This window comes from Patella vulgata, chromosome 2 (genome assembly GCF_932274485.2).
Source record: "Patella vulgata chromosome 2, xgPatVulg1.2, whole genome shotgun sequence".
Taxonomy (NCBI): domain Eukaryota; kingdom Metazoa; phylum Mollusca; class Gastropoda; family Patellidae; genus Patella; species Patella vulgata.
The window spans coordinates 73,717,437-73,738,081 of record NC_065880.2 but is presented as its reverse complement, the minus strand read 5'-3'; the positions used below and the strand labels follow the sequence as shown (position 1 = coordinate 73,738,081).

The window sequence follows — 20,645 nt, the reverse complement described above, 5'->3', positions numbered from 1 at the left end:
AAACATTTGTTACAGATTTATAAAATGATCTGATCAACTTCACATTTGTCTTGCATCAGTCCCGATATGCATGTGCGTTACTTTGATGGCGGTTTTGATGTCAGGGATAAAGAGAGTTTGTACGAGGGAGGGACCACTCACAGGTGTCAGCGGTGGCTTTTACATTAGTTTGAGACATGTATTTTGGGAAATATTTTGTAAAGATACGAATACCACTTGCTAGTAATGATAAACTGATGAGGTTGTTCTTAAAAGCTCAACAGAATGTATCACAAACTGATATTCAGACATAATTCATGAACATTCACAGAAAGTTTTGGGTGGGTTTTTTTTTTGTTTTCGACCAAACTCGCATACTAAGCTTGGTATTAGCAGATTTTATGCAAATTAATCGACAAAATCATGTCTTTTTTTCTTTCATAGAGCTTTACCACAGATTGCACATTATATTATCATATTTGATTTGTCTCATTGGCTAAATTAACACCATTGATCATCATTTGAGGATTATGAATCCTATGCAAACTACAATATTGTAACAGTCAAATATTTAAAGGAATATCAGTCCAAAAATGGTTAAAGTCTGTTCAGAATTTATGAAGATAAATGAATTGAAAATTAAGCAACAAAAAATGAAATGGGGTTTTGGGTCTTACTCCGACTGGGCTAAGGAAGACGGGCATATGCCATACAGTGATCTATGCAGGAAATTTTGCCTTGACAGCGGCATTACGGTCTACTCTTATATTGAATTCCAACTGCCAAGGGATCTTTTACGTGCAGCATGTCAATGTGTACACAGGACTAGACAGCTGTTCTTATCAGGCCCTCCATCCTGCACCACTGACACAGGGAAACCACTTGGACATGTGGCTCCAATCTTTTGATGGGCCTCTTTTTAATCCAATTGAATCAAAATGAGGAGATTATCAACTGTTAGTATTTGGTTTTGTTTTCTTAATCAAATGTTAAACAATCTATTTTGTATATTTTAGAGTGGTTTAAATTAGATATAATCGTAAAAATGCGAAATCAGGATTGGCATCTTTATAACTTCGTAGATTGAGCGATGTTTATTTAATTTGCATTTTAAAACTATTATGGTTTTCATGTAAAGTGTGAAGCATGCATCTTTCATGATTTCATACAAAAATAACTCAAATGTTTATTTTAAAACCCGACTGAATAAAAACTCACCTATTCATCACAATGTTGAAAAGAATTAATTTTATATTTTTTGTATGTAAAATGAAAAGATTAGATATTTACAAATATCAAGTCATCAATCTTGAAAAAAATATTAATGATTAAATTTGGGGTTTTATCGTTAAAGAAATCTGCAAAAGTGAAGAAGAAAGATGTTTTTATTTGAGTGCCGATAAACGTCTAATTTTATGGTTTTGATTTCCATGGGTGGTACCAAGTCTGCATTATACATTAACTTGTGAAAACTTGTTGAAACGTGTGTTCAAACATTTGGCAAACATTATCAAATCCTGGATTCTCTTTCATCCTAAATACTAAGACCATGGCACAAACACCAAACTCAATTTTCTTATCAAATTAAACATAAAGATTTGTTGTGAATACCCTATGTAATTTTTTTCTCATCAACTCCGATCTCATTCATCATTTGACAATTTTCCTGAACACAAAGTTATCATCCAATCTGCACGTTTTTAAATTTGGGTAAAGGGTTTTAAAAGTCACTTCAAAACCATCATTCTTGAAAAACATTCCTAATAGTTCATCAAAGAGAATCAAAGTACCAGTACTGATTAAAATCCCTATATGAGCTAAGATTGGTAACTTTTCAACTGTTTCAATCCACAAAAAAAAGACGAAATGAAATGGGGAGTTTAACATCCTACTTTTCTTTGTAACGACTGGGCTAATGAGGGAAATTTTGCCTGAACAGTGGTGCTATGTCCTACTCTTATTTTGTAGTGTCAGAGCCAGTCAGATTTGGTAAAATATCTTTTCTTTTTCTTGACAATGAAGGAGGACCTTTTCGCAATTAAAAATATTTTAAGGAACATCAGACAGAATTGCAGGTCTGTATGCATGCTACAGAAGAGATGACTGTTTACAGTAATAAGAAAGTAAAGAATTTAGTTTGATGTATGTATGTTAGTATTTTTGTGTGAAGAGTTATTATCACCATGTACACATGTTGTAAGAGATATACAGATATACATCATAACACAACATAAACAAACTATTCACATATTTACTCCTCTTTTCTTATCTGATGGTCCCAGGTGTTAACATTTACCTATATATATCATATAAGTTAAACATGACTATAGATATTAACATCCAGTTACAGATACACACACACATACATACATAAAATCACCATTTTTGTGCAAATGCCTATTGTCTTAGATTTAATAGATAAAAAAAGGAAGAGAGAGAGAGAGAGAGGAAGCTAAATGTCCACTCGACACACACTTTGTCAATTCAAAACTAACATAATGGTATAATTTTATTTTAATAATTTGCTTGGGGGTCTTAAGCAACAGGAGGAAATTGGAGGGCCCAGAGGAAACCCACAAGGCTATCTTTATAACAAAATTATGTGTTAAATAAGAACAAACATTGGAAAACAGTAGGAAAAACGTGAAATATCAATTAAGATGAAATACATGTATTCTTCAAGGTATTTGCAGACAATCATTGTTAAATATTAATCTACAGATGGGACATTAGAGACAGGAAGGTGTCTAGAGTACAGAATGCAGGTCTGGAAGCAACAAATTAATTCTGTTAGATCTAGAGAATTCAAACAAATGAAATGAAATGCAGTATTTACATCTAGCGTCTGTTTATAGCAAGACATTGGAACCACATGACATGTTTATTACAATAAATTCCTACACGGTTCTACCAATTATTATATTATCATAGTCAATGAGGCACCAAGATTATCAGAATTCTGGAATACTCAAAGACATCATCAGAGAAAGATGTTCTAAATGATATGTGAAGGCTTCGTGCCCTTGGTGAAGTTACTGGAATTCTCCATGAAATAAACTCAAGTCCACATCACAAGGACTCTTCCTTTGACGTCTTCAGCTGACCACCAGACAGCAAAATGGCGAGAAATTAACTCGCTCAAGTTATTCTATTGTTAGATGGAGAAAGAAGTCTGCAATATCCATTTATTTAGATGATAAAATGTTGGACTGAAGTCTGTGTAATGACGTCTTGACTACATCCGAATAGTCTTTATAGAAGATGACAAATTAAAACTGACCAATTGGAACTGCCCATTCAGTGATAAATAATCTTAAAATCAATTTCTGATAATACCACCAGTTCAAATCTAGAAATGAACAACTTCTCACTCACCCGCTATCACTGAACAAAAATGACAAAATTTAGGCCTACAATTTACAAGTTGTTTGCAGCTGTGTACATCTGTAATTTATAATTTATATCTCAAAACTGACAAAAGTGGCTCCATTACCAATTAAAATTTACATAATAAGATATTTAATTCAACAAAAAGCAATCTCTAAAGACGCTTCAATTTCAATTTTTCTTGACCGTGAAAATGTTCCAGTTTTTTATCTAAGAAATTCAGTTCATTTAACAAGGGATCCCATCAAACCATATTCAGTTGCCATGTGTAGGACAGATTTACCCCAGTCCCAAGGGTATGTATAAGATTTGGTATTACCCTGTAACAGACAGGTGCAATTAATTTTGAAAATGTTTGACAGCAGAATAAAGGATTATACAGGCTGTTTAACACCAAATTTCCCTGGAGTAGAGACTTGTATATCATTATAATATCTTTTTTCTATAAAAGAAATTTCTTTGAAGATAAGCAAAATGTGCTTGCATAATCATGTTAGTAAATCAACTATCATTTAAGTTTCCATCATGTTAAAAACTCCAATGCAAGATTATTTAAAGGAAATAACTTTTTACACTTTTCTTGAAATCATTTCTTTTAAGTTTGAGTTAAGCTTATACTATTACAGGCCTGGGACCTGGGACCTGGGACTATACAGCAGAGAGGGCGCTTACAGATGTTCCTCAGATCAATTCACTTGATTTGATATTTGTTGTTTATTTTCTTGCAATGCCAATGTCTGTGAAGTTGTCTTGTTTGCAGGTTTGTCTTATTGGTTTTGTTTGGTATGTTGTGCCCCATTCTCTTGCACTTATTATATAGGTGATATCTAAACCATTTTTTTTGGTTTGGTTATAAACAGGACCCTTCCTTGGAACCCAACGACAGGATCATTCCAAGGAACTTGAGAAATGGCTTGAACTGAGGACACTACTATTTGTGCTCATAAACTAAGCCACCCGTCAATAATTCAGTGAATCTAGTTCTGATGTTATAATGATTGATGTTCTGAACACCAAATTGATGAGAACTCTTGATATATTATGACCTTTGCCCCCTGTAGTTCATTATATACTTTGACCTGTGACCTGGTAGTAATAAGCCTGATAAGTCAACAATAACTGACTGAACTTCTGCTATTCCAATCATATAGCTGGTTTGTTGGTCAGTCAAACCAGGCGAGATGTTGTTATGCCTTCCCCATAGACTCCATTACAAAATAAACAGGAATTGATAATTGGCCTTGTTGATTGAAAGTAATGAATTTTATTTACAACTGGATACCATTGTGGATTGATAGAGTTTTAAACAGATCTTCAATTCAAAACAAACAGCGTCCCAGGTGCAAACACAAAACGATTTGACAGAATCTTTTATATCTTGCAGACTGTTAGAATTCTAAATTCCATATAATAACACGGCTAAAATGAACTGGTCTAATATAGACCTATTGTATTATTTAATTTTTATTTTTCTATAGAAGACATTAATTGATTCTTTGAGGATACAAGTTTTTGTACCAAGATCAATGTTCAAATAAAAAAGGGTGAAATAATTTTTTTTTTTCAGAATTCTTCTTATGTTGCAAGAAGAAACATGGTATTGTCAGGTCTGAAAATATTAGGCACGACTGAAATAGTATCGGACATTTTGAACTTTGTACCGGACATGTAGGTATTAGTGAAAACTCAGATAAAAGACAAATCTGTACCTGACAAAATGACAGAATCCAAAGGGATTGTGCCAAACAAAGCCTCAATTTGTGCCTGATAATGTCAGTTACAGGTGTCTTATTTCCAGACTTAGGCAATTTTATTGTATTATGTCACCAATCTCTTCCAATCATATACCTGGCAAAGAACAGCATCCTAGTCATTTGGATGTGATGAATCTTGGCAGTTGGAATCCGAAATAAGAGTAGACCGTAGCACTGCTGTCCGGGCAAAATTTCCCTCATAGCACACTGCATGGCATATGCCCAACTTCCCAAGCCCAGTCGGTGCAGATAAGTAGGACATTAAAAAAAAAATTAAACCCATTTCCTTTCATTTCTTCCATCAAATAGACCTACAATGGATTTTTCATTGTATGTAAAACTTGCAACTAATTTCGCTTCTATTACATACTAATATCCACTATTTTTGCTAAAACTGGCAGGAATTTCTCACCTGACCTTAACGATTTTACCAGGTGTATTGTATCTGTTACCTGAGCCATGTATTTGATTCCCATGTTTAACTTGGCGTCCATTCAAGACATCACCATTTGGTTCCGAGCAACAATTTTCACTGGTGCTGACGAAATTTAAGGTAATATTACACAAAGGGTGCCAAAATCATTTTAGTTTTATCATAATACTCTTTTCAAATTAGTTTTTAATGAAATTCTTATCATCATTAAAACTTCAAAAGTAAAAAAATATAGTGAAAAAAATAATATAAAGGGAGACAACTTCACTTTAGTTGCTTACAATGAATCCACCCAAGCAAGCTAATGTTTTCCATAACTGCCACATTGAAGCAATAGTTCTTATGGAATACAGTAGGAAGTTAAACCCTATTTCATTTCATTTCTTATGGAATAAATCGTGTATCCGAATTCCGTTAATTATTTTGGATTTACAACTGTGACATAAAAACAAATTATAACACAAAATTAACTCTTCAACAGCATTTGATGGGATGGGCTACCTCTTTTTTCTTTAGATAAATTAATTGCAGGATGCATTTAAAGATATGGAACAAGGTGATGGGGGCGTACTTCACCATTATTTAATAATATCACAGGATAACAACTGTGGCATCAACATTAAACATGTAGGCCGACATTCGACATGATTACACTGGCACTCAATAACAAGCCCTGTTGGAAATAGATCCTATAAGTTGACCTCATTCAGTGTTTGTACCTGTAAATCAATAAAAACTTGACCTATATCTGTAGCAGTAAATGACCCAGGGTGGAATCAGTGATGTTTTGACAACTTAGAAAGATAATTATAGAAACCTAAGATGAGAAAGAATGAAAGGAATAGGTATTTTTACCCTCCATATATCACCAGTATCAACATATCTTTAGTATGGGTAATAAACACATCATTATAGTCCGATGGCTAGACCTATACTTGTACTACAGCCTCTATCACAGGTACACTTTGACATGTTCATACCAAAATAATGAACTGAAATTATGACTGGTTGGGGAGGAAATCATGACTTTAGGAGTTGAAAATCCAGACTGTTTGGGGAGGATATCATGACTTAGAATAGGAAATCCTGAGTCGCTTGGTTGGGAATCCTGACTCACTGGGGTGGGAATCTTGAGCCACTGGGATTTGAATCATGGTTCTTTTAAGCAGAGATCAGGAGATGTTAGAGTAGAAATCATGATCTGGTGTGGGGATATCAAACCTCTCTTACTGGCTAGAAAATACAGTCTTATTTCCAATTTCATGACTCTCTAACAAACAATAATCATTACCCACAAAGACAGGCAACAACATAACGAGCAAAAAATCTGGAAACACAGCTTATCAAACTCTATAGAAATTAAAGACAGCAAAGTTCTATCCATTTAGCCTATATTATTCATGTGTTATTCATTTATCTTCCATTATTTACCCCAAAACCCATGTCAGGAATTCTTCTAATAGCTGTTTATACATAGCTAATGACAAGAAAAAATAACAGGCCACCATGAAAAAGGTGAAGATATCACCTTTAATTAACGTCTTTACTCGTTTACAGATACAACTTATACAGGTGTGCTCTTGTCTATTTTACTTGGCTTTATTCTCAAGTGATGAAAGTTTACACAAGAAACCATGCAAAATTCATTTCTAATTTGACACAATCAAACAGCTGTTTGACAATAATTATGAATTGCAAAATATATATTTAATTTATTAGATAAAAGCAAGAGAGAGAAATGGGGTTTAACCTTCACTAAACACAAACTAGGTCATTTCGGGACTAACATACGGTTCAATTTTGTTTCAATATCAGTAAAAGTTGGCAAATTAAATGATTCTGCAAGTTTCTTGTGGTGAAAAAGAAGCTGGGCTAGTTTAAAAATTGTCCATGGTTGATTAGATATATGGTTTATCAAGGCTATTATATTTGGTTCAGAAACGAAAAAAGTTCAGCTATGTAAAGAAGGGGAAAAGCCACATTCAAGCTGGGTTTACAGTGGAAATACAAAAGAGAAGCATACACAACATTTCATCAAAATTTCAAAATCTACAACATTATATAATTAGTACCTCTATAACATTTCGAGCCCTTGACAAACATCATAAATTATCCCAAAATGAAAACCCTTTTTTTTTTTTAAAAAAAACTGATAAAATTCTCATTAAAATGTTTAAGACCTAACATGACATGTACACTTTATATCATGATAGTCCTTTTTTTCTCCCCAAAAAAACCCTTGAGCTTATCATCTTTTCGCTCCTACACTTGGTCTAGATTTCATATTTATGATAAAATGTTGCTATTTTCAGTGCAATCTGTGTTTTTCGTTCATTGATAAAAGAGACATATGTAGTCCAAGACAGCAACATGCCAGCTACATGTGGAGAGGTTTTGAAGAAATCGTGATTTGGATGTAAGATTGGATGCTTTTTAAGATAAATACTGATATGCCAAAACAAAATATTGGCACACTTATTTACTTACTAGATAAAAACTTGAAATAATGATTTTATTATTACAAAATGGAATTCTTCATTGAACTTCGATAATTAATTAAAGATACATTATGGGTGATTCGATAACGAGTTGGCAGTTCTCACTATAATAGTGAAAATTTCATTCAAATTGATCCACTATCAACCGAGAAATAAGCGATTGAAATTTCCGCCTAGCCTAGATCATCATTACTAAAGTTAGTACGATAAACAGCATAGTCTCGATTATCCATTTAATCGTTAAATCGCGAAGGAAAGTTATACAGTAAATCAGCTCATAATCCACTAAAGATCACAGTCTTGTGATGCCATCTAGAGTTGATTATGGTCTGGATGGTTAATTAATGTCTAATTAATAATTTAGATAAAATTTCAGGCCTAAGGAAAAACCTGCAATAGCCAGATTTAGCTCTTGCATAATGTATGTTTAATCATCGAAAATTATAAGTTTTGCCATTTATATTTTCATAATATTTTCCGATATAAATTCGAAGTTGGCAGTGGATAATCCAAGCTTAAAATAGATTTATAAGGCTTGGTGTAGTTCCTTGCAATTAAGGAATTCTGAGAGGGAATTGGAGCAAACTTTCAATAGATAAATTAGTTTGAATATGCTTTCAGTCCAAATATATCATCGAATCTCACAGTTTGTACATGGAAAGGCATCTTTACGATTGTCTGAACTTAAATATGTGAGCAAAGAAATATATCAGTTGGATATAATCCATATGTTGGAAATGTGATTGATTGTTCACAGGTCAAGCATGTTTAAGCATGAAATACTTGGTTGTATCTAATATTAGGATCTAGATGATACTGTCTAACTTGATTGATGGAATAAACATGGTCAAGTTATAAACTCTAACTTTTAATCTGTCTACTAACAGCACTTCATAAATTGGTTTTTTTTTGTATTTGTATATTTGAGATCAGAAATATTTTTTGGCTGGTTCAACAAGCCTAGTAATACTAGTATTATTTGTATGTATGAAATGTCAGACATTACTGTAGCCTACTAGTATCAGACATTTTGAATTTAATGTCGGACATGTAGGTACTACAAATACCAATAAAAACACTGATAGAAGACAAATTTATGCCTGACAAAACAGCAGGCATTTGATGACCTGGGCCTGAATTTGTGATTGGGGTGTAATGTTCGCTTGATACAAACCGTCATTTTGGGACTAACATATGGTACTCTTCTATCTTCATAATTATTTTGCACATAGGAGTCTTTAACAGGGGGGGGGGGGGGGGAACTTGACTCATCGACAGATCTAACAATCTAAAGCACTCCTGTTAAACCACTAGACCACACAACCACCCACCCCGCAGATTACTTTGGCTAAACAAGTAAGATTAGTTTCTTTCTTACGTAGTATAATAGTTATCTAAACTGAAAAAAAAAACCTTTCTAAGAAAATACCCCACACCTGCAGTCATTTTGCAATCAGAACCTAAAGTTTATTTTTTTATCTTCCTACAAATTTTCTAAAAGACCTAAAACGCATTTTTGCTCTCTTTCGCGATGATCTTTAAACCAATTCAGCCAATCAAAACAAGTGTAACTTATCTTAATCGACTCATTTTTCCACATAAAAAGACAAATAATCGTAAATCATTGTAACAGAAAGAGCTTGCTGCCAAGACCTCACAACTAACTTCCCATGACAGAAAAAATAGACAACTTCACAGAGAATGAGGGTGAAATTGTTGTTGCTACGTCTGCCACCTAAAACAGATTGATCACCACAGAGTTGCCTCCCTTGACAGATAAATACACAAAAGGGGAGGAAAAATGTAAAAAAATAAGATAGGATTCACTTTTAACATATATCGTGTTCCAGGGGGAATAACTGCACCTGTTTGAAGTCATCAAGTGGAAAAAAAAACTGATAAAAAAGATCTACAGTAAAAACAAGTATTACTCATCAATTTAACAAGATTTATACAAAGATTGTGTAACCATAGTTACCTAATAAAATAAAATATATTTAACTATTTAAGATCTTTATTAGATAAAATCAAGTAAGTTTGATAATAGCTATCAGGTGGTTGATGCCTTTTTCAATGGTGGGAAAATACCTGTCTGTACTTAGTTAATTAATCTGAATGTTTTGAATCCAAAAATCAAAGACTAATATCTATTTAAATTGTAATGCATGTCAGGTGTGATTATGTGAATTCTGTTACTGCATAATTACGTAGATTTGTTGATCAATCTAAAATGGATTACATCTCCAATTATTTATATGTATTGCTGAAGCTATGAAATTAAAATCATTTTCGAGTTTTATGTATACCTCAATTTCTCTAGTTGAACCAAAAACATAGGTTTTTATTAAGCAATTTTCATTTCAGAATTTGAAAGAACTCAAATTAATGTTTATAAATATAGTATTGGTGTTGAGATTTGACATGATATCCTGTTTGAGTAAATAATTTTTTAGGTATAAAAATGGTAGATATACTGGTACAGGGGCTTTAATTTATCCCAACATGATTAATAGTAGGGAATATATTTTAATTACTGCCGATTTATAATCTAATTTTCATAAATATTTTTATTGTAATTTTGTTACAGTCATTTATTTGTTTTACTATTAATAAATGACGTTTCACATCATATTAAGATGTTTTAGTTGATTCTTGGATTGAGGCACAAAATTACTATACAATACAGTACAACTGATTTGTGGCAGCAATTCTGAATGTGATCTCTGTAAGTTGTTAAATATTAATTCAATCAACATATACACCAAAATATAAGAAATTAAAATCTACACACTGGTAATTCAATATATCTAAATTTTGTGTAAAATTTCATTAGAATCTTTGATCTTAATATCAATTTTAAATTTTGGTTTTGAGGTGAAACATCTTTTTCTGATAATAGACTATGTTAATTGAATTCCTTCGTTTAAAATTCCAGTAAAAAGATAAGTATAGAAACTTCAGAATTATCATTCACACACAAAATATATGTGAGAGATATTTTGTGAATTTTTGATTAGAGATCAGTCGGTGCTAACTGATGAAAGTATGGGTAAAAATTAGCTAAATCAAAATCACAAGTTTGAGATTAGTACGTGCAATATTTCTCGTAGTTGATTTTCAAATCAAATAATTGTGGATCTATTTTGGCAGCTTGTCAAGTTCAACATATAAATATAATTTATATTTGGTATATGATATAAATTTTTTACCTCGTTTAGCTATGTGTAAAAACAAAAATCACAACTAACGTCAAAAAGTTTTATGATTTCTGTTATTTGTGCTGCAAAATTCCCCCCCCCCACCAAACATGCAGTGACATAAAGCAGTCCTCATTCCCCAAATCCCCCTTCCATAAAGTAGTCCTCGTTCCCCAAATCCCCCTTCAATATATATTTGATTGAACATTTACTTTATTTAACCCCTTCCTTCAGCCGATTAAATTTGTTTATACCCCACCCACTCATTCCCCTTCAAAAAACATCTGACTTAACATTCATTTAATTTCACACATTTGGCTGACTAAACCTTCTTAGAATTTCACCCCTTCCTTTAGCTGGCTAAACCTGCTTAAAATTCTATCACTTTGGCTGGTTAATCCTGCTTAGAATTTAACCGCTATCTTTAGCCGACTAAACCTGCTTAGAATTTAACCCATTCTTTTGGCTGACTAACCCTGTATATAAGACTCTGTAAATGAACAGGGCCTGTTGGAAACTACAGTCAAAATACCACAATTTTCAAAGATATTTGTATATCTTAAAAGTTAAATTACATCCCCAGCACACCATGGGTTGTTGTGCCGAGACAACAGATGACATCATTAGACACCATCAGCATCATGGGGGTTATTATCTACCTAGAGAAAGATAGAGACCTACCTGACTATAATGATGATAGGGTGGATACCATTCCTTCTCCCTTATCTGATACATCGACCAACGATCCATTTTTAATTTCTTTGTGAAAAGATGGAATTAAAGTCAAAGAAAATGCTTTCAGTATTCGTTTAAATAACACGCCACAAATTTGACAGTTCTATTGTTCATTTCCTACAGAAACTCACTCCAAATCTTTATATTTCAAAGTCAGTTTCTTGCACAAAAATCAGTTTCTAAAAGAATTGAATTATCTCACAGATTGTGTTCATTATTTTTATCTTAACTCTGTTTTTGTAACTTTTTTTGTATCCATGTGCACCATTTTAAACATTTCTTTGTAAAATAACATGGCTTCCAATACAACTAATATAGACACTGCATAAGAACCAGTTTAATTGAGAATTTTATCACAAAAAAACATGGAAAATAATCAAACAGTGAAGTTTTGGCCAAGAATAACATGAAAGCACATGGCATAACATGGAAACGCAACAAAATATTACTTTCTAAAATACTGTCATTGACTGATGTAAGGTATTATAATAAAAAGGATTACTGGAAGACAAGATCTACACTTTAATATTACTTTCTAAAATATTGTCATTCACTGATGTATGATATTATAAAAAGAAACAGAATTACTGGATGACAAGATCTACACTTCAATTCCTTAAATATTGTCATTCACTGATGTATTATAATAAACCGATTTACTGGACGACAGAACTACACTTTAATCTGGAACTACACTATTTTGTATCCTTTTTCATAATATCTTCCAAAACTTCTAATCATAAAAGCTTTCCTTGAATTCTGACATTGGTAGAAATTTTAAACCTCTAAAACGTAGAGATTCTAGAAAATTTCTAAGAAAAAAAATTCTTACATAAAAGCTGTAAAATTGTGTTAAATAAACACAGACACTGGTCGACCAAGTCAAATAAAACCACTGCACATGTCCAAATAGTTGAATACAATCAAAAAGTCAGTATAACTCCATTAACAGTTTTCAATTATGCAGTCCTAACTTTACTGTATCACTCTGCTGTAAACTAACAATTAATTTGTTAGAATTTACATTCCTCCCATCGACAGCGACAGATATAAATTCCTCTCATACCTCCACTTAATTCTGTAACTCAAGAAAATATACATCAGCGTATTTCCACTTGAATGTCTTCCTCGGCTAATTTGCGTTGATTTTTTTTAAAACACTGTATCAGTGAGTTGATGTAATAAAAACTGTCCGCTAGGTAAAATATAATTCACCTTTTACTTATCTCACAAGAGTTATATACATATGTATGTAGATATACCTGTACACACAGTCTTGATGAGGATATCGCTGGTTCATAACTTTACCTAGAGCTTTTAACCGATAAACACCTTATCATCACTTCCTCAAAAAATTCTACCCGTCTAATATAACTGATAATTCCTCTACAAGATTTAAATGGAACTTGTGTTAAATATGAAATGCAAATCTGAAGACAGAAATATCTAATCCTGATGTTTATTTCCAGCTTCAAATGAAAGCAATATCGAATCTGATATCGCTATTTAAAACAAATGTTTTTATCAATCTGAAGATGTCTGAACTTCGGTACACTGCAATAATAGTTCCTATTTAAAGTTTACAATAAAAGCTAGTTCTTGGTAGTACAGTTCAAAAACTAATTTGAAATCTTGAACCACAAAATCAACTTTGAAATCCCTGTTCAGTTTCCTATCTTAAACTAAAAATCAACTCGGTACCCATCAGTACATTATTCAGTCTATACATATACATTCACCAAGTTTTTATGAGGCTGAACACACTTCTGTTATACAGTATACTTCTAGTGAAAAGGTACTTCATAAAACCGCTGCAGGGCAATTAAGAGGTAATTGCACATGAAACACGCTGACCAGTGGTCAATGCCAGCTTTCAGAATTCTGACACTTCCAAGACATATTCCACATCTATTTCAGGAATCTATCTAAGATATATCACAGCTTCCTTCCAAAAGACAGCTCGTTTCTCATATACAACAAGACAATATCAAACTTATACCACACCTCTTGATTTGCAATAACTGAATATATTCCACACTCTATGAAATATCTCATTGGATTTGAGTTAGTTTCACTTGCTACAGACAGGTAGTTTCCCACCTATTGATGTGCAATAACCCAATATATTCCACACTATATGAAATTTCTCATTGGATATAATAGTATCTCTTGCTAGGGGAGCTATCTTCTATTTATACAGCAGGGAATAAATGGTCAACTCCACACTGAGAGAGATGCAATAATTCCAACTGCAGGGCAATAGTAGAAAGTTAGAAGCCACCTGTATTATTGGTAATGGTCAATGAAAAGGTGAACATTAGTAGACCATAACTGTTAGTTATAGTACTGGTACAATATCAAGTATTTTCACAGAAAATGAGAAAATCATTTGGAATTGGATACAGTTCTGCTAAATGGTTCCTTGACGCTTCCTTAGGGGATATTTTACCATTTTGATGTTTTTACCTGGCCTCATGAATGAGTGACAGGTGTGCGAGTTGTCAAAACATTGTTTATTTGAACATCAACTAGATCTATGTTTCATTCTTAGTCCCGGTATGTAATATAAGTCTAATTATTAGATATAGAAAAGATTTAGTTTTGAAAGTAAAATAATGTATGTTGATTAAGAAGATGAATGACTATATTATCTTAAGAAACATATATAAAACAAGCATCTATAGAGTAACAATACAATAATAATTGATAATCTCCTGAGCTTGTAAAGCGCCAAAATCCAGCTTGTAAAGCTGCTCGGTGGTGAAGATACTAATAATTGTTGAATGAAACATAAAATTTCAAATTATTCACACTATCAAATTGAATAGGTCTGTGAAATCTATTTAAATTATTGAAGACATACTTGAACATAAATCAAATGCTTAAACAATGAAGTCTATTTCCCAAATTTCAATTTTTAAACTCTATGAACACGAAACCATGAGAACTTTTCAAACAATTTATTACTGTTTAATCCCTGTGTGATATTGAAAAAGTCATGGTATATCTTTGTAACAGGCGTGGTATACGAGTTTGATAAACTATAGCCGATGTGTTTATTTACATAGGGCAGAGGATAAGTATCTTTTAATGTACAAAAACATCTTCTCTTTCAATTTAACATCAGGCACACCACAAATAATTAGTCTTAAATTTCAACTTCTGTTCAAGGAGGATCAAAATATTTCGCAATAGTTGGAATTTTTGGTAGAAATAGGAGATTTAATTAATACAGGTCTTACGATTTATTGATGGGAATATAATTAGACACGGTTTTATTAGAATATGTGGCATAGTTCTCTATGTAGATAGTTGATGTTTTGTGCCACTAGACTGAACATACTTTAGATTTGGTGAACTGAGTGATTCTCTGATATTATGAAAACAAATGAAATTGGGGTGAACATCTTTTAACACAGAACAGTTGAATAAGTTAATAATATCGACAGATGTCATGCACAGAGCAGGATATGTTTATTTTACACAGTGGGAGAGAGAGAAATGGGACTTAACATATACTGGACACAAACTAGGTCATCTCCGGACTAACATATGCACAAGTCTACCTATTGGTAAAAGAAATCTTGAAGAACTGGAGGAAATGCTAATGTCTATCCGTCATACCTAACTATTCCACTGTAAATATCAAACAATAGGTCTATGTAACTCAGTTTATTTTTCTGAAAATCTGTTTTAAATTCCCCCCAAACTATTCAACAAACACTACACCAAAGTCTTCCGAAAAATCTGTGTAAATAGCATGTCTATTTTGTTATCGAGTGAGTGCTTCACTTGGTCTTATCATCTGTATTGACTCTTCCATTAAACTCAAGATAAACCCCAGTTATATTTTTAGTTGTGTATAAAACATCTACCTTCCTCTTCTTACTAAGCTTTTAACAGATAACTCACAGATATCAAACATAATTAACGACTTCATTTAAGACTTTAGATCTTGGCAAAGTACAGTCTTAAAATATCGACATGATATATTTTATTAATGTTCATTAAAAGGCTGATAAGATTTGGACAAAGTTTGCTTTTTGGATATAAAATTAGAATATTTTATTGCGGTGAACCAGACTACACCTTACAACTTGTCTAAAAGTGCCAACATGCCATAATAAAGGAAAAATATAGTTTACAGCCATACACGATCAAGAATGCTGTCATTAAAAACACTTTGTTCCAAACGTATTCAAATCAATTAAATCAATCAAATCTAACGTCAGAAATGAAATGAAATGAAATGGGGTTTAACATCCTACTGTTCTGCTCCTAAACTGGGCTACTGAAGACGGGCATACACCATACAGTGTGCTATGAGGGAAATTTTGCCCGGGCAGTGGCGCTGTGACCTACTCTTATATCGAATTCCAACTGCCAAGGGATCTTTTACGTGCACGCCAATATGTACACGGGACCTCGGTTTTTCGTCCCATCTGAACGACTAGACAGCTGTACTTGTCAGGCCCTCCGTCCTGCATCACTGACATGGGGAAACCACGGTGGAAAATCTAGATGAACTTTCTCGGCCAATGCAGGGATCGAACACCCGACCTCCAGGCTAGCGAGCCAGCGTCTTACCCACGTGATTCCCAAAATCTAACGTCAGTTATGGTCACTTAAAACTAACATTGCCTTCCAAATTGATATCATGTATCTCTGACAAATAAAGTAATAATAATTTGGCTCTTTCGTTTTTCATATAGGCCTACTCATTTTTTTCATAAGCCTCCCCATTTTTTACGAAGGTTTGTTACACTTCATTGTAGTTATTTAAGTACATATTTGTAACTTTAGAGATAATATTACGAGAACAATCTGGCATGCTGTGCTATACAGCTATATATTTTAGGATGCTCTAAGATGATAATAGCAGCCAGAACTCAATTTTTTTCACAACTAGACACTGTTCATTGCCAGAAATTTCTCTGCCGAAACAACAGATCGAACCAGCACCTTACACACTGAGCCACTGCCGCTCCAATCGTAACAACCAGAATTTACATCAAAAAGTCTAAGACCTAACACATTAAACATCACATAAAATTCATTTGTTAAAAAACAAATTGCCAATATTTTGAATTTCTCTCTATATCAGCCTATAGTGCTGATAATATATGTACTGGTTTTAACTTAAAGGACTGCAATTTGAATCAAATAAAGTATTGCAGTGTGAATCAAATCAACTTTTTTCAAGTCATGACCTTAAATCTTTAATCTTCACCATATGCACCAAGCTGCAGATGTTTATTTTTAATAGATATTACATATCTTGACAAGATTCAAAGCACCCAGAAATTATTTTTCTAACAGATATTTTATTCATAACATATCAAAATTTAAAGTAAATTTAAAAAGTCTAGTTTAAATCTAATTCAAACATTTATCAATTCAGTGATAAATTTCTGAATCTTGAACGGAAGCACATATTTTGGAATATTGCCCTTTCGTCGTTATACTATTTGTGGATGAAAATAATCTTTAGGTAAAAGGTGCTGATTTTCTAAAATACAGTCACATTATATAACTGCATAAAATATATTAAGTAAAAAGTCTTAGCCACTAAGAAAGAAGCTTCAAGTGTGCCCAAAAAAAAAAAAAAAAAAAAACATATCAGGGGAGATAACTCTATAATGTTGAGTTTTCATAAAATGTCATTAAATGTTGCTGTATTACTAACTAAAAGTTAATTAATTAAGCTGAATATATTTCAACATCTTGAAGCAAAGTCAAATACAAGTATAAGGTATTACACATTTCATAGGCAGTTTAGTGTGTCAAGGGAGACAACTTTGTTAATTGAAGCTAACTTGATGTACATTTATCAATAACTTGGGAACATGATCTGTATGTGTTTTTAGATAACAGAGAAGTAGATATATCTAAATATACCTTGTCTTATCAAATAACAGAGAACTAGTTATATCATATATATCTTGTGATGGTTATTGTTGTGAATGTATAATTTCTATTCATATTATGTGGAATATGTGTATTTCCATGTATTTAGGCAATCATTTTATAATTCATTTTTGATGTGAGAAATATTTACGATACTTTTGTTGTTTTGTTAAATCTAGGAGAATGAGAAAATGATATATGGATAATGTAACTGTTGGACTAGAATTAGGAGATGAACACATTCCTGTTTCATATTTATCGGGAATTTAACCATACTTGAATCATAAGAACACGAGACATGACATCCATGTGCTTGCGTTCATTTTACAAAATATATAATATAAAAGATTGGTTTGTATTGTGTGTGTTATTTGCATAGTATAAAATATTTAGTTGTTTTGTTAAATTTAGGTGAATGAAATCAAAATATACTGGGTATTGAATTAGATTAACAAATTTGGATAGTGTAAAATAATTTGTGCTGTGTATAGTGTATATAGTTTGCATAGTATAAAATATTTTGCTGTTTTGTTAAATTTAGGTGAAATGAAATTAAAATATGCAGGGGATTGTACTATTTGACTGTATTAGAAGTAAGATTAACATGCATTGTGTACAATTTGCATAATATAAAATAATTTGGTACTCACGTTTGTATTCAACTGATTACTCAACGTTAAAACTTTATCCTGGGCACCTTCAAGCTCTCGTCGCAATTTACGAATCTGTTTCAGAAGTAAAACAATTCAAAATCAAAACCAAAATTTCATAAAATTTCTAAATTTTATTTTAATTTCCCTAAAAATAAAAACTACCAAATTTTCTAAAATCACAAAAAAATATAGGAATACATATTAAATTTCCTCATTCTTGTCAATTTAAAAGTGAGAATAAAAAATGAAATATAAAGTGAATCAAGTAGTTTTTGAATCGAATGTGAAAGCAAGTACCATCACCATTTTAATGTATAATATTGTTAATCAAATTGTGTATAGCTTTCAAATTTGTCCAGGTAGAAGTCAAATTTTGACTTCAACCAATGAAATTGTTTATTTTCCCGTCAAAATGGATAGAAATTTTCTAACCTCGTGCGCTTGTCTGTCCTCGGCCTAGAAAACAGAAAGAAGACGATTTGTGAATTATTCAAAATAATTCAGAAATATCAAGTTTCAATTTGTAATTGAATATTACAGAGCGATTCAAAACACTTAAAAATTTGATAGCCATAAACATGCAATTTACATAGAGATTGTAATGTCTGAGTTATAAAGCCATAGGTTATTATTAGTTATACGTATATTGAAATAAGCAAATTTGTTTCTCATTACATTACTATAGTGAAAGTGACAGATATGAATTATATTATACCAAGTATTATAGTTCCCTTGCCATTTATTAAAGTCTCTCAGCATATTTGAGTGATATATGAATACCTTGCCAACTACAATATTACAAAAGTTGAATCTCTAATAAGAATATCAGTCCAAAAATAGTTCAATTCTGTTCTATCTGAAATTTGTGAAATCTAATTGATTTTTAATCAGTTTGGGAGGTTATCTAGCATTGAACTTTTTGATTTTGTTTTCTTAATTAAATTTAAATAAACAATCTGAATATATATTAATGTGGATTAATCTGTGAGAAATTTTAAATTTTCCCCAAAATCAGATGCAGTTACTTTTCCCAAAATCATGCTGAATTACTTTAATAAACACATTTTATGGCCAGGTGAACCATATTCAGGGATAACTGGCAATTAAGACTGAAAAAAGGATAGCCCTGGGGTCTAAATCACAAAATCTAAAATCAAGTTTGTTTTTTTTAAGAATTCAGTTTTTTCATTGCTTGAGAGATAAAATTGGAGTAAAATTTTGAGCTCTCACCCATTGAAAAGGTTGGATCCTTAAAATATTTTAGGTTAAAATTTCATGAATAGAGCCCTTGACTTATGTTTACTAAATGATTCGTTAACTCAACTTTCACTATACTAAATAAAATGGGATTTAATGTCCATTTTTTCTGCACCTACCGGGCTAATAAAGACGTCACTACACTAATAGAAAAGGGTATTTATATAAGATGCATGCAGTTGTATTAAAGTATAGGTTGAGGTTTATTTGTCTTTTACTTACAGAAGAATTAACTGATGAAGATGCTGATGATATGAGAGACAGGTTCGATCCATGGACTGCAAAAATAAAACATCATATTTATATGAAATTTTCATAACAAAAGTAGAAAGCAACTAAAAAAAAAAAATTGACAAGAATAGATTTTTGACGTCTTATTTACTTCAGATTTAATAAGAAATGAATCTAAGAAATGTAATGATTGGTTTGTAGTTGTTTTTATTTTCATTAAGAATGACTTACTTTTACTCTACATGAGATAATGAGCTATGAATGAGCTATTTTTAGTAGTATACACATTACACATCAAAACAAATAAATCTGGACATATTTTTTTTATTCATCAAACAGTTAGTGTATAAACATATTCACAAAGAAAAATAACTGAAGACTATCTTTTATTATTTTTAAAAAATCAAAGTTCACACAAATGTTTCAATTGTTAGTCATTCAAAATGCTTTAATTTTGTCCCCTAATGCATTGTTTATTGAATTGTAAGAATTTCATTAAGATGAAATATGAAGAGTTATTCCCCTTTTAGGTACATGGTAATCTATGCAATAACAGAAATGAAAAGAAATGGTGTTTAATGTCCTAGTTTTCTGCTAATGGATACAGCTATGCA

The 20,645-nt window shown here is 32.0% G+C and overlaps 1 protein-coding gene across 3 annotated transcripts in view; it reads right to left on the bottom strand.

The window, feature by feature from the left end:
• The window catches only part of LOC126811771 (neuron navigator 2), a 341,849-nt gene that overhangs the window by 47,364 nt on the left and 273,840 nt on the right, over positions 1-20,645 (bottom strand). For 2 of the 3 annotated variants that reach the window (XM_056098693.1, XM_056098694.1), the window contains 3 exons: positions 20,023-20,078; positions 18,976-18,999; positions 18,541-18,615 (listed from right to left, as the gene is read on the bottom strand). In XM_056098693.1, coding sequence (XP_055954668.1) covers positions 18,541-18,615; positions 18,976-18,999; positions 20,023-20,078 — 155 coding nt within the window. Of the gene's footprint in view, positions 1-11,929; positions 12,188-18,540; positions 18,616-18,975; positions 19,000-20,022; positions 20,079-20,645 lie in introns of those variants that run through there. The other variant, XM_050537664.2, reaches the window with a different exon arrangement.